The sequence below is a fragment of the Branchiostoma floridae genome, chromosome 9, assembly GCF_000003815.2.
Source record: "Branchiostoma floridae strain S238N-H82 chromosome 9, Bfl_VNyyK, whole genome shotgun sequence".
Classification (NCBI taxonomy): domain Eukaryota; kingdom Metazoa; phylum Chordata; class Leptocardii; order Amphioxiformes; family Branchiostomatidae; genus Branchiostoma; species Branchiostoma floridae.
The window spans coordinates 14213638-14229501 of NC_049987.1; the positions used below are offsets into that span (position 1 = coordinate 14213638).

Consider the following 15864-nt stretch of genomic DNA (forward strand, 5'->3'; position numbering starts at 1 on the left):
TTGAATCCGGTCTTACTCAGTTTGAATCTGAAACTAAGAAAATGAACTTAGAGCAGACCCACTCACAGACGACCATTCAGAACCTACAGGCTAACTTGGCAAGGTTTAAAGAACAAAGTGAAGAGCAGAAAACTAAACTTAAAGAAACAACTGACAAACTCCAAGCAGAACTAAAATCTTTAAGAAAGGAGCATGCCGACTTGAAGGCATCTAAGGCGGAACTTGAGAGAGTTTACAATACTGAACAGCAGAGGCTGACAGTGCAGATAAACGAGCTAAGTAATAAAGTAACCGACCTAACCAATGAGATTTGCCTATCACAAACTGTGAGAGACACACTTAAGACAGGAAAACGTGACTTAGAAGAAACACTTGCAGCAGAAAGGCAGGAGAAAGAGTCGATGAAATTGATGATGACAGACCTTACCTCTGTCAGTAACAAATTGCACACAGAGCTGGGGGAAATAAAGAAAAGCTTTGAAGAACTAATGAAAGAAAAAATCAGCCTTACCGAACAGGTTAAACGTCTTGAAGATGATTTAGACAATTTAAAGCAAGTGCATACTAAGTTAGCTGAGGAGAAATCTAACCTAGTGGGAGAGAAAGATAAGCTAGCACACGACTTGACAGATGCGAAGACAGCAATGACTTCCCTCTCAGAGGAGAAAGGTGCACTCGGGTCAGTTAAGGAGACATTGCAATCTGAGCTTGATGAACTTAGACAAACACTAGATCAGTTGGAGGCTGACAAACGTACGCTAACTGAGCAACTGGCACAGGCCATAACTGAGTGTGACCAGATAAGGGTCCAGAGGGATGATCTCAAGGCTAGTTCTGATACTCTAACACAAGACCTAATGTCAAAGAATGAGATGTTAACCAAGGAAGTGTCTAAAGTTAGGGTGGACTGTGAACACTTGCAATCTAACATAAAACAGCTCGAATCAGAGAAACAGAAAATGATAATAGAGCAGACACATAGCCAAACGACAATACGGAACTTGGAGAATAACTTAGGCAGGTTCAAAGAGCAGAAAGAAGATCAAGTTACAAAGATGAAAGACTCTATTGGCCAGCATGAATCAGTATTAAAAACACTAAGGAAAGAACATTCCGATCTCAAAATGTCGCATGCTGAGCTAGAAAGGGTTCATACGACCAGTCAGCAAAAATGGACGATACAAAGAAACGAGCTGAACAACAAAATAACCGACCTAACGAATGAGCTGTCTGTGTCTCAGACTGATACAGAAGCTTTTAAAACAGAAAAGTACAACTTGGAAAAAATGCTTTCATCCGAGCAGAAGGAGTGGGATGAGAAGGTAACGTCCCTGAAATCAATGATGACAAAACTTGACTCTGAAAGAGACGGTTTGACAATAGACTTAGGGACAGCCAGGGAAGAAATTGGCAATCTAACTCAAGAGAAGCTTAAACTTGGTTCACAGATCCAAGGATTGACAGAAGAACTGGAGGGGGTGCGGCGAGACTTTGCCATTTTGGATGAACAAAAGTCTCAGCTGGAGGAAGAGAGAAGTAAGCTTTCAGCAGAGCTGAGTGATACCAGGAAGGATGTTGAGTCTCTGAGAGAAGAAAGGAAAGCGCTAGGATCAGAAAAGGGAACGTTAGAGTCAGACGTAGTAATACTAAACCAGAAAGTAGATGAGATGACTACTAAAATATCTGAACTAACTGAAGAATTAGCTCATAATATAGCAGAGAGTGACAAGGTGAAAGCTGACAGAAATAACTTTGAAGCCAGAACTAACACACTTGTAGAGGATCTCACAGTGCTTAGGTCTGAGTATGATAACATGAGTCATGCGAAAGAAAGGCTAGAGGGGGAGAGAAGTAGACTAGAAAGTGAACTAACAAGGCTTGAGTCTGACTATGAAAATCTGAAGTCCTCAAATGAAAGTCTGCAAAAAGAGCTATCAGACATGACAGATAAACTAACCTCGCTTGAAGGCGAAAACGCAGTACTAACCGGAGATGTGTCACAAAACATGGCTGATTACGGTCGTCTCAGGACTGAACTAGCAAATCTTCAATCCACCCAGGCCACCAATAGGAAGACTTGGGAGGAAGAGCTTGCCATCATGAAGAAGAGACTAGCGACGACGGAAGCTGAAAGAAACGAACTAACAGAAGAACTAACAAAGGTTAATAAAGACCACGAAGGCTGCTACACCATAAAGGTGGAATTGGAGACAACTATCACCGAGTTAAGGGCGGAGCTCATAAAGTGGCAGAAACATGCTGACGACCTCCTAGCTATAAGACTCAAATTAGAGGAGGACAACGAGAAGTTAGCTGCTGATCTCACGAAGGAGAGAAATGAGAGTAACAGTCTAAGATCGGAAAGTTCTCATATGCAAGAACAGGAGACCCGCAAGATAGCAGACCTCGAGGCCCAGCTAGAGGCACTTCGGAAGAAAATAGCAGATTTAGAAGGTAACCTTAAGTCAACTGAGCGCGAAAAGCAGGCATTGAAGTCAGAGAAAGAAGTGGTAATAGCAGAAAGAGATAAGCTGAAGGTGGAACTTGATGACCTTCGTGGAAAGATGGGTGAGTTTGAAGCAAACATACATGTGATGGAGGTTGAGCTAGTATCCATCAAGTCTGAAAGATCGACATTGGAGGAGACGTTGGTATCGGAGAGGGAGACGTGGGAGGCGAGGCTGAAAACTTTGGAGATGAAACTCTCAGCTTTGGAAATGGAGAAACAAACATTAACTGTCCAGCTGAAAGAGGCCAATATGGAGATGACGAGTCTTAAGACCGAAAGACAAAATCTTGAGATGTCTCTCAAGACGGAAAAGGGTGGCCTAGAGAGTCATGTAGAGGAGCTGCGTATTAAGATAGAGGTATTGGAGGGTGAAAAGACAAAGCTGACTGAAGATGTGGCCCAGAGCATAGTAAACATTGACACCTTGAGAGTAAAAGTTGTAGAGCTAGAAGAGCTAAATGCTTCATACAAACAGAAGTGGGAAGCAGAGGTAGCGTCTCTGAAGGTCCAGTTGTCAGACCTTGAGATGGAAAGGAACAAACTAACAGAAGAAATCACACTGCTTAGAACAGAGTACACAACTTATAAGTCTGAACAAGGAACTCTTCAATCCACCCAGGCATCGGAGAAGGTCCAATGGCAAGAACAGCTCGAGGAACTAAGAAAGCGGCTTGCAGAGTTAGAAGACGAAAAGGGCAAACTGCAAGAAGAGTTGACAAGGGTGAGTGGAGACTTCGACAAACTGACAAAGGAGAATGAAGATCTACAAGGAAGGTACGCTGATCTAGACACTCTTCGTACCAGACTAGAAAGCGATCTAACAATGGTCAGAGGGAACTTTGAAAGTCTTACAATAGAGAAAACTACACTTGAGACGGCCCACTCTTCCGGCCAGTCCGATTTGGATGATCTGAGGAGGAGGCTTGCAGAGTTGGAGTCAGAGAAGAGCAAGCTGCAAGGAGAGCTTACCGAACTACAAGGCAGTTACGCAACCCTGGAGGCAGACAAAGCACACTTGGAAGGACAGTTTGCAGACCTGGAGGGAGAGAAGACGAGATTAGAAGGAGAGCTGACAGAAACTAAGGGGGAGATGGAGAGCTTGCAGTCTGAGAAAGAAAACCTCGTGGAATCTCAGTCCACGGGGCAATCCCAAATTGACGAGCTGACGAGGCGCTTGGCTGAGCTGGAAGCTGAAAGAGACAGCCTACAATCTGAACTCAGTACTCTACAAGGAGAGTTTCAGACGCTGAAAGATGAGAAGTACAGTCTGGACACCAGATTTGCTGACCTGGAATCAGAGAGGGATCGTCTGGAGGGTGAGCTGACGGAGGTTAAGGAAGATTTCAGCAGTTTGAGAAGCGAGAAAGAGAGCCTGGAAACATCAACTGCGTCAGAACAAGATACGTTTAAAAAGGAGGTGGATGATCTCCACACTCAGATCTCTAATCTCGAGGGCGAACGAAACAAGTTCGAACAGGAACTGGCAGATCTGAAGGAAAAGTTCGACAGCTTATCGTTCGAGAAGGAAGAGGTGGAGTCATCTTATAAGACGCACAAAGATGAGTCTGAAGCAGAGATAGCAGACTTGAAGAGCCGAATGTTTGACCTCGAAGGAGAGAAAGATAGTCTTGAGGACAATCTGAAACAATCAAAGGAAGATTTTGAGAACCTGCAAATAGAAAAGGAAGACATGGAGCAAACACTGAAAGATGAGATAAGCCAGCTCAAGGCTCAAATTGAAGAACTCACGCAGAAGATAACCGAACTGGAAGGCGAAAGAGAGCGATTGGAAGTACAGTTAAAGGAAGTAAGGGAAGAGAATGAAACACTTCTCATTCAGACCGCTACGTATGAAGACCAGTTACATGACCATCTTAACCAGTCCCAAGAGGCCGGTAATGATATCGAAAGACTTGGTGAAGAAAAATCGTGGCTACAGAAAGAGCTTGAAAAGCTTAGGGCAAAGAACGCCGAACTGGTCGTCGAGAACCGCGAAATCGGTTCACGACTCAAAGTGTCAGAGAAAGAGCTCAGTAAGTCCATCCAGGAGAAAGACGAACTTGTAGGGCAGCAGAAAAGGTTGGAGGATGAAGTTGAGCGTCTGAAACGTCTGCTTGATCAGCTCAATTTGGAGATAGAGAGATACCTGTCTGAAATCGATAGACTGAAAACAGTGCAAGACGAGGGGAAGACAAAAGATGACGAGCTGAGGGCCGCGCTACAGAAGATTGATGATCTGACTGATGAGAATGATCAACTACAGCGCACTTTGGACACACAGTAAGTCCTAATCTTATGTAAATCTGGTAGAATGACCTATCTAGAACTGCGTAAAGGTTTCTTAGAAAAGCTTCATTTGTTTCTGTTGTTCGACACAGTCAATGGGAATGAGCGCCCTCGCCAATGGACTGTGGTCCGCGGTACGCAAGCGCAGAAAATCCATGCATAGCCCATTTATCTAATAAGGTGCCCCTATATGCATATCTTACAGTTACATGACCTGAAGAAAGGTTTTGGAATTTCCATTTTTAGATGTACATTGTACATTGTTACTTTCTGGGTCGGCAAAAGGCACTGTCTGGTTACAATTATGAGTCCAATGTCGGTCTTTACATCACGTATATAGTATGGGCATTTCTTCATATATTGGTGGCTCCATGTTGGCACCTCTTGTATCTTTGTCATACTGAATTTTGCAATAAGACGTTATGTACTAAATCGAACAAAGTGTCTTCAGAGTGGTTTTGGTATGGATGGTGTGATAATAGTACTCGTACATAGCCCATTGCTTTTTTTCTTATAACTATATCAGAGTTCCTCAGAGAGAATGACAATACCCTACCATGAGTGAGTGAGTGATATCATACATGGTATAGGGGGCGTGCTATGTAATCATCAGTCGACGCTAGTATTGCTTCTATCAAAGTCTTCGAGACGAGCAAGCGCCGTTTCGCAGGTGTGCTCTATATAAGACCCAGTTCGATCTACACCTGTTCACTTATAAGCCTTAAGCCTGTTGTCACCATGCAGGTGAGGTTAATACATGCAAATAAGAGGGCACTTTGATGAGTCCCCACCTTCTGTACAAACCATTCATTATACTCGTTCGAAACAGCACATTTCAACACTTCTGTTGATTTACCCCTTTATTTGTGATAAACAGGGTGATAAAAGGATGATTATGCCTCCCAATACCCATCTTGTTAGTCTATCCCAATTTGAAGTCATTCCTAAACGCTTTGTGCTTTGTTAGGGGCAATCTACGCGGATTATGTGGTGCCTTAGGGTTCGGTTCTTCCAACGACCTTTGGCCAATGGCTAAGAATGTGTCTGGAATGTCTGCAAAGCCAGTCTGATAAGAATGATACTTTTTTGCTTGTTTAATGATTGATTATTTGTTTCCTGTGGGGGATGTAGAGGAGGGCGGTTTGGTGCAGACCTCTGTATTGTGAAGGTTATCTGTAATTCAAAACTTTAGATATGAATAAATTTAACGCGAATGGACAGTGTCACAACAAGCTAGTGCATATTCCAGCTTTAAAGGCTTTAAATCAAATCTATAACACTAGAAAAGGCATGTACTAAAGAAAAACTATTGTGACTTTTCCTTTTACTAGGCACATGCTACATTTGTATATTAGTTAGATACAGTACAAGACGCGGACAGACAACACTTGATCTTTGTCTTTTCAATAAGCTGCCATTTTTAATATATAAACTTGGTTCAATATCTACTTACTACTGACATTGATTTTCTAATGGTAAAACTTAGCATCTACAGAAAGTATCTTTATCAGGCATATTCTAGACACCTGTTATTGCAGACACCCCACTCTACAATATAAAATGCTAAGTGTATGATAAACAGGTTATTAACGAATGAATGACCACCGACGTTCACCTGACATTTTTGGATCAACCTACTAGATCACCCTTTTCAGCACCTGGACGAAAACGTCTAATTATTCATTCCCTTACTACAATTATCGTAATCCACTTGACTGGTCATGATCTATGGGACTTGTTTGGTATTCTCCTGATTCGCATTATTTCAGACATCTGGTTTGATTTCGTCCTCCACACAAAGCTTGCCATTCGGGTCAGACCACACCTACTATTGTTCAACATATGTATAAAAATTGGACAATATCGGTATTAGCTTAAAGGTTTATTCAGGCTGATATGCTTTACAGTATCCATTAGGCTTTGTCGAAGTTTGCACGTTTTATAAGTTATGTTAGTATTGAGTCATGTCTATGCTTCGATTAGTGAACATATCATCCTATGAAAGCCTCGGGGTATTTATATGCAAACTATTCGACGTTTAGACCTTTACCCATACGCCCCTTTGCGTGTCATTGCCGCGTGACCTCTATTGAAAAGGCTCATGTTATGGAACTGACGCGGCTTGGCCAGGAACGGGAAGACCAAGTGATTACCATGACCTGCAGTCGGTACAGACCTGAGGAAAAGAAGAACTAGTTCTTGCCAACTTCTAGCTATCCAGGATAATTGGTAGGAGGGACAAGCATAACGCAGTCTGCCTCGGGGGTCAAAGAGTTCGCCATCTGCATTTTCGCGATAGGTGGTTGGCGATTAATCGTGTGTAGGTGGTGGCAAGACTTCTTGGGAACTGAACGGCGTTTACTGAAGACGGGGATACGAAACGCGTGTCAACATGATTACCGACCTCTCGGCAAAGGATGCAGAGGGTAAAATCGTACACTACGTGGTAAAGGAAGAGAAACATGTCGTGCAAAAAACGTCGGTAACAACCAATGGAGGTCAAACGACGACTAAGACCGGTGCGGTAGTGAAGAACGAGGTTAAGGGGGAGGGGCGCTGTTGTGGCTTTAGGGAAAAGTACGAGAGTTTGGTCATTTCTCACGAATCCGTGGTGATAGAAAGAGACAAACTTTTGAAGGAACTGGAGAGTCTGAGGTCGTCGTCTAAACAGGTTAGTACATTGGAGGTGGAGTTAAAGAATTTGCGTGGGCAATTGTCTGGGAAGGATCAACAGATTAGTACTTTACAAAAACAGCTAGGAGATGCCGGGACAGCTAAAAAAAAGCTAGAGGGTGAGCTTGCACAGCTGAAAAAGCAGTTGTCTGATTTTCAGAAACAGGCAGGGGACGCAGGGGGCGCTAAAAAGAAATTAGAGGCTGAGCTTGCACAGCTGAAAAAGCAGCTGTCTGATTTTCAGAAACAAGCTGGGGATGCAGGGGGCGCTAAAAAGAAACTAGAGGCTGAGCTTTCGCAGCTAAAAAAGCAGCTGTCTGATTTTCAGAAACAGGCAGGTGACGCTGGGTCCGCTAAACAGAAACTAGAGGCAGAGCTGTCACAGCTGAAAAAGCAGCTGTCCGATTTTCAGAAACAGGCAGGAGACGCAGGGGGCGCTAAAAAGAAACTAGAAGGTGATTTAGCAGAGCTACGTAAGCAGCTTTCCGAACAAAACAGAGCAAAGGCAGAGTTAGAGAGACAGGCGAATAAGTTGAAGGGGGAAACGACAGCAAAAGAGAAGCTGAAGAAAGAGTTAGATGATCTGAAAAATAAGTTAAAAGACATGCAGGCTGAGAGGGATAAATATCAGCGTGAGGTTAAGCAGAAGGAGGGCGATATAGGCAAGTGTAACAGGGAAAAGGAAGCTCTATCGAGGGAAAAGGGTAAGTTGGAAGGAGAGTTAGCACGACTTAAGCAAAAGAATGATCAGTCAGCCGAACAACAAAGGGGGAGGGTGGGCGAGCTAGAAGCTGAGCTAGCAAAACTTAAAGCTTCACTATCAGAGAAGGGTAGTTTGGAAGCTCAGCTACAGCAGCTTCAGTCGCAGATGTCAGAAAAAGATTTCCAAATTTCACAGTTATCGTCAGAGGCAGGGACGAAGGTTCAGGTAGAAGGAGAGCTGCATCAACTCAACGACAAACTCTCCGAGAAGGAGAACCTCATCGAGGACTTAGAGCGCCAACTGAAACGACTACAAGAGGACCTGGACCAAAAAGATGAAGAAAACGGTCTTTTACGCACACAGATAGAGACAGTAAGCAGTGAGTTATCCCAAATAAAACTAGAGTTCAAACACACTGTTGCATCAGGAGGTGAAAGCGACAGCGAACTCGAGCGTCTGCGAGCGAGAAACGCAGAGTTGTTGATTGAAAACAGAGAAATAACATCCAGACTAGACGTATCGGAGCACAAATTGAAGGCTGCGTTCACTGAACGCGACAGGTACGCTGATGACTATGGCAGAGTGGAAATGGAACTACAGAAGCTCAAGAGAGAGCTCGAGAGCCTGATGTCGGAAAGAGAACACTACAAGGTCGAAGTAAACCGACTGCAGGTCGTGATAAAAAGTGGCAACGGGAAAGACGAAGACCTTCGAAATGCCAAGCGAAAGATCGCGTCCCTTGAAGACGAATTGTCGAGACTGCACGGCAGCTCTGGAAACGAGTAAGTTTATTTAGAATTCTTGATACCCACTAGACCATTGTTTGGTGTTTACATTTGCAAATTCATGTTGATACTCAAAACGTTCCTCGCGTTTTGGGCATTTTAGTTATACGTTGGGGGAAAGTGTTACTTGATCCCAGGTGTTTCTGACAATGACATTCTATCTGTTTATGTAAAGAATGGAATGTATCACCCTAGGTCACATTGACCTCTGCCCTCTGGCATACGGGTAGTTATATGCCATGGCGTCCTTGAACCATACTCTTTATGACCATGTAATTACAGAAGTCAACACCCAACATAACACAAAATTACTGAAATATACATCCTGCATACCGCATTATTACTTGAACATGCAATGCATACATGATGGTAAAAAATTTAGACTGCTACCTTGACTGAATTATGTTGGTTGTTCTTCATATGTCTCAATCCCACATTTCGACCGCAAAAATATGTTCACACTTAATTTCAGCATTTGTTGTCATGAATTGTATTCCGTACACAGATATATGTAAAGAACCTCACAAAACATTCAGTCAGCAAAGTAGAAGTATCAAATAGCCAGACAGGTTCATTTTATTATCATTTGCCATGTCTGTGTACATTCCTATCTCTTTGTAAGATTTTCTTTCCGGCAGTGTTTTTAGTACAGTGTCATGTTACTGGTTGTAGTAGTCTGTCTATTCTCATGGGAGGCTGATTTAATCTGTTCGGAATCATTATTATGGGAAGCACATACACACTGTGATAGAGTGACACACTCCCATGGCATCCTGGCCTTTTACTGCGGTTGGTAGTGTGTGGGACACAGATGTTTCTCACGGGTATGGCAACGCCAAGGTTACACCCAGTACATAAAACCCCTCTCTGTGCCATGTTTTTAAATCGAAGTGGAATTACAAGCATGGGGGCGTTCTTTCACGGTAAACTTATATTTCACCACGAGGACGCCCTATGTGAGCTTCTTTAATGCATGTCATCGCCTGGGGACTAAGACGCTACCGGAGACAATGTCTGCATTCTTTGTGAGATATGGCTTAGATCTGTTGACTGTTTGATGTTTTTCCTCCTTTCTGTCGAATGTTTCACTCTAAACATGAATGTGTCAAATCGTTGAAGACAGGGGTTCCTTCGGTAATCTGTAATCCATTGACACTATAGAATGGACCATCTGCCTGATGGCAAACCGTACATCATAAGACTCCTTTCTTATATTACACGTCTTATAGATAGTGTCAAACAAGATGAATATGTCTAAGCTTCTTTATCATAGCAACTACCTTACTTTACATAACATAAATGGTAGAGTAGCGAAATCGTAGAGGCAATCTAACTCTGTTGGCCTACATAAGACACTACAAATCCTTTACAATATTACAAATTTTCCACAATGAATGTTTGTATACTTCTGACGTAGATGTCAGCGGTTGTTCACATTTTCTATCACACACGTGTGTGTGTATGTGTGTGTGTGTGTGTGTGTGTGTGTGTGTGTGTGTGTGTGTGTGTGTGTGTGTGTGTGTGTGTGTGTGTGTGTGTGTGTGTGTGTGTGCGTGCGTGCGTGCGTGCGTGCGTGCGCGCGCGCGCGCGTGTGTGTGTGTGTAAGCTAAGTGCTTATCATATATTGCTCAATAGCATGATTGGCGTATGACAGTTTTTTTTGCCTCGAGACTCATACGCTTTCGCTGGTTATCTTTGCACCACCTTCCAACAATCCTCGTTCCAGTCTATAAACATCTGGGTTGACATAGAACCGGTCTAGATACTTTGCTACTTTTGTAGCTTTTGTAAACCATAGGTTGAAACTTTCTCCACATCAATTCACTATCCTATCAGAAATATACCTGATGACGTATGAAAAACGGCCTACTTAATTATATGTACTACAATTGTGATAAATGATCTTCAACTTATAGCTCATATTTCAATCTAGTGCCGGGCCCTGTGTTTTCTTTAGCGTTATCCTGCCATATTCAAGTGTAGTACCGTACTGAATACATCCATGCAGATGGTCATTCACGAGATACGTAATCTATTATGTTTGATAACATTAGCAAACGATAAGCTTTGAGAACAGTTGAATGTTTTTTATTAGTTAAGAAAATGCACAAGGCAGAATGCCCCAGTGTAAGTGAACATAAATCACATAAACAAACTATGGATTGTATTTTGGAAAATACCAACACAAGAGTTTAAGATATATATAATGTTCTAATGAGGTGTTGAATGGTTCAATTTTTTTATTTAAAATTTATTGTCGGAATATGCGTTAGATATACATTTCTCACACAGTATGCACTAAGGGTTGAACCCCGCCCCCTTGTATACCTGTACCGAGATCCTACCATCTTAGTTAGTTTGTTGTGTATATATTGGATAATAATGCTATCCCACTTTCTAAAGCTAAGAGGGTACAATAATAACAATGAACAACGGGCAAATATGTCAAACTGTTTCCTAAACTCGTGAGCGTTCCGCATGACATTCTGACCTTGTTTACACCGTGACGCTTTAAACATGGCGACCACATCCCATGATGCACTTCCGTTGACTCATGGTGGGTGTGACACTATATACTACTAGTTGTATTTCATGGGCGTGTCGCACTTCTTACGCACATTCACTGGTGAGAGATTTTTACACTCAAGAAAAGGAGTTACAGTCGTCATTACGGCAGACTTAGACTCTAAGTTGTCTACACGTTAGAGGAGCATTAAACACCTGTAATGTATACCTTAGCGAGAGCTCTACAAAATCTTATGAATGCAAACAATGTGGGTCTTTGTTCCGTAAACAATAACCGTCTGTGTTAGCAGAAGTCTTAAAAGTTGGGATGGAACATTCAAAATGCGCTACCCAATAGAAGAATGGAAAAACAGTCCCCAAAATTACATGTGCTATAAACGATGTGTCGACTAGATCACCAGTTTTGTCATTGTTGCCCTTGGCAAAATAAAATAGCTGACAGTCTGTATGTTGCTTTTCGCTTGAATAGATACTGCAAATGGGAAAATAATGAGATGTCTGAACATTATTCAGTATGCCCCATTGAAAAGCAACCGCATTGACCAGCCAGCCTAAAGCCAACAAGTCAAGTTACAGACCGTATAACAGAGAACATGAAGCCTAAATCTTGTTTTGTGTTTGCGAAGAATTTGATTTGCCGTGGGCGAGATCCGGACGTGCCCTGGTATTCATAATGGGTCACCTCAGACCTGAGTTGCATCGCAACGAGTTATGGTAATTGTTGTGAGATCGCGTTCTAACCAATCCCTGGCGGACGCACTCACCCCTGCCCTCTGCATTGTGTCGTCACAGTTGAAAGATGCGGGGTGCGCCGTGCTGAGAGGGAACCCGTTTCTTGTTGTGTTTGTCCCCAGACTTTTGTCACAAATCTTACCATGTCGGAGAAGGTTAGTTACCACAGAGATGCCACTTCGGGCGGCAAGTATTCTTATTCCATTCAGACCACGGTGTCGGCTGTCACGTCGGAGTCGCCGTCGTCTGTGGGTACTAGTACGTCTGTGACGACGGATTCGTCCACTGAGAGTTTATTGAATGCAGGGGCCGAGGGGGAGGGGAAGTCTACTGGGAACGGTGACATCGTGACCGGGAATGGTACCGTCTCGGCAGCGATTGGCGAAGGCCGTGGTCTCTCTTCTTCACTCTCGGTCCACTCTGCGGGTGACGCCGATGACAAGTCGAGTTCCTACTCGGACGGATCAGCAGAAGACGGGTTGCTGAGCACAAGTCGCGGTCGGGGCCACGTCAGAATCACAAGTCACAACAGAAGCAGCAGTGCGGGAAGTTTTCACATGGATTCCACATCCGGTCTGTCGTACCATCATGTCAAAGGTAGGACGATACGAGGGCAGACTAGTACTCTCTACGTGGGGATGGAGGCCAAGGAAGAAATGCATGGTCTAAACGACAGACTGGCGTCCTTCATGGCGAAGGTACGTCACTTAGAGAAGAAGAACAGTTACTTCGAGAAGCAGATGATAATCTTGGAAAGAGTACAGATCGAGCTGCGAGAGTCTCGGGAGAAGATAGATTCATTAGGTAAGGAAAAGCGGGCTCTCGATCTGGAGCACATGGGATGTAAGAACGAGAAAACGCACCTCAATCACACTATTCTCATGCACACTGAGAGAATCAGAAACCTAGAGGTGGACTTGAAGGAGGCTCGGACAAAAATCAGGAGCTGTGAGGACGAACTGAATTCTAAGTATGGACAAACAGAAGCGTGGGATCTGGAGATTGAGGGCTACACGAAGAGAGTTCGAGAACTAGAAGCGAAGATTGCACTACTCATAGGTGAGAAGGAGTTCATAGAAACACAGAGGTTGAAGTTCGAGTCGACCACTAAAGACTTGAAAGGTCACCTCGAAAAGATGAGACTGGAGATGGAACGGAAAGAGGTCGTGCTACAAGAGAGAGATTGGGAGGTGAAAACCAAAAGAGAGGAAGTACACAGTGCACAACTGCGTATTGATGAACTGTTGGAAGAGCTAAAGAAACTACGAAATGAGAATCTAGAACTGAAGTCCAGCATCACAGTTTGGGAGCAGAGGTGTGGTGCAGCTGAAAGTAAGGCTGGTGACCTGGCTAAGGCAAACGAAGGACTCCAATCGAAATACAACGTTCTCACCGAGGAGAACAAGACCATAGTTAGTCAGGCTGCGGCTAAACAATCAAAGGGTAGCGATTTGCAAAAACAGCTCGACGACTTGATGAATAAGCTGCGCGACCTGGAAGCCAGGAACAAAGAGCTAAGTGACAACAATGGAGCATTGAGCGCCAAGGTGAACGAACTTGGGACACAGCTAAAGGACAAGGACATGGCCATCGGTCAGCTCAAGGACAAGAATAAGGCTTTGATTGCTGAGACAGAGAATCTGGGAGCAGAAATAAAGGACAAGGAATCGGCTATCGGTCAACTCAACCAAAGAGTCGAGACAGTGTCGCTAGAACAGACAACAGCCCTGACACAGAAACAAGGTGAAGCCCAGGAAAAGTACGTACAGTTCCTCAATTAGTCATGCAATCCACATTCACTCACTCGCTCACGGCCCATGACGATAGTGGTCAACTTCTAACTATCAATCCTCATTAGATAGTTAGAAACCTCGTACCACATTCACTGACTCATTATCAGGCAACCATGACATTGAACAGATCCCCTTCATTTAAGATCAATAGAGCCAGACTTGAATTGACTCAGTTCCAAAGCTTAAGGTCATCCAAAATAGAATATGTGCCAGTCCAGTGGACGAATACGTCATGACAAAGGTAGCTTTCAAATAAAATGCCTAAACATATTCATAAAATGTGTACCTATTAGTGGCTATTACACAGGTCATGTCTTTGATTTTACTTATACATATATACATAAAAGTGTGGCGTGTAATTGGTCTTGTGCAGTATTGATGTTGTCAAAGTCAATACATATTCAACCACAAACCTGCAATAGTTTAATCATTATGATAACTAAATGTGACATCTGGTATACAATCCGCCATTTGTATTTCATGCCTCATTGGTGCAAAGGTGAAGAACACTGGCTCCACCCTATAATGACAGGGATTGTCTGCGTTTAGCTATCATTCAATGACAATACAGACTGGGCAAGACTTTGGCATTAGCGTGCCCTCACCGGTACAGGCATTAGTTCCAAACCTGTAGGTTTGATGGGTGACCTGTAATTTCACAGTCTATGATTCGATTATTTCTTAGACAGACTAGAAGCTCCAAGTCTACGCAATGCCTTGAGCATGTGTACAGGGCATGTTGTTTCTTAAAAAGTTTGGGGATTCATGTCTGTTTTTTTCTTTGCTTACGATATGTTGATAAGCGTTAGCATAGATCGTGATTTAAGCGGACACAGGAACCTAGTAGGTGAATGAGCAATGCCTTCCTTTGCCATGAAAACATTGACATGTAAACAATGTCAAAGGTCATAGCAAGTGTACATGGCTGTCCATCTTTACAAAACATTTGTCTTTTCTTAGAGAGATGGTATGTTCGAAGCTTCGCAACAATAGATCACGTATTTTGGTCTTGCGGCTTGCATTTCACATATCTTGCTTGCATAGGTATGAACTGTCTTTTAAGCTCTCATTGGGTGTTTTCGCCTTTTATGTCGACGTTCAAGAATTATAACTGATGTTTAGTGCTTGGGTAAGATGTCATTCTGTGTGATGACAGACCAATCGAAGTTTTTACAAGTTAGTCCGTATTTTGAACGGGAATATAGTATGCTGTTTGATATAAGTCTTTAAAATCTACTGTGTGGCTGACATTTCAAACCTTACCATGCTGTGAACATATGTATTCCTCTACTCTACGCGAAAGAGCTACGAAATTTGTATTTTTCTAGTAGATGCCTGCGTCCAGGTATTGAATGTTCATAGGATTTTAAGTCGCATTCTATAGTAATGAAGATTCTATGAGTCTTTCATTGCTATCCTTTGTGGATTTCCTGTCATCCTCAAGTTTCTCACACTATGATATTAGACCTCTTGTATTTACTATATCAGTGTCTTGTTCTGTTGCACACTTAAGAGATTTAGCAGTCTGAACAGGTCATTTATTCATGGTATGCGAGATTATGAAGGAAAACACCTGGCGTGGTCTGCTGGTAATTGAATTCAACTATTTTTTTAAACCTGGCCTCGAGGCTACTACACTCTAAAACTGTAATTCGCAGAATTGTTTCTCTGCTTCGCTTATGCGTGTGATCACCTGCATGCTTTCCATCTTTCCGGATTGGTAAGCTGTAAAATATGCTACTAGATCCATATAGAAGGAATATAGAAATGCTGTGACGGTTAGTGGGGATATTTGTACAGCAGTGAACGCTGTACAAACTTTCAAGTGCTCTTGACTGTGTGCTCGCTGGGGCTCTA

At 43.0% G+C, this 15864-nt stretch overlaps 1 protein-coding gene across 3 annotated transcripts in view; it reads left to right on the plus strand.

The window, feature by feature from the left end:
- Positions 1–15864, plus strand: part of LOC118422577 (myosin-2 heavy chain-like) — a 35969-nt gene that overhangs the window by 5564 nt on the left and 14541 nt on the right. The window contains exon 2 of one of the 3 annotated variants that reach the window (XM_035830210.1): positions 1449–4789. In XM_035830210.1, the coding sequence (XP_035686103.1) occupies positions 1449–4789 (3341 nt within the window). Of the gene's footprint in view, positions 1–1448; positions 4790–12077; positions 13974–15864 lie in introns of those variants that run through there. The other 2 variants (XM_035830211.1, XM_035830212.1) reach the window with 2 other exon arrangements.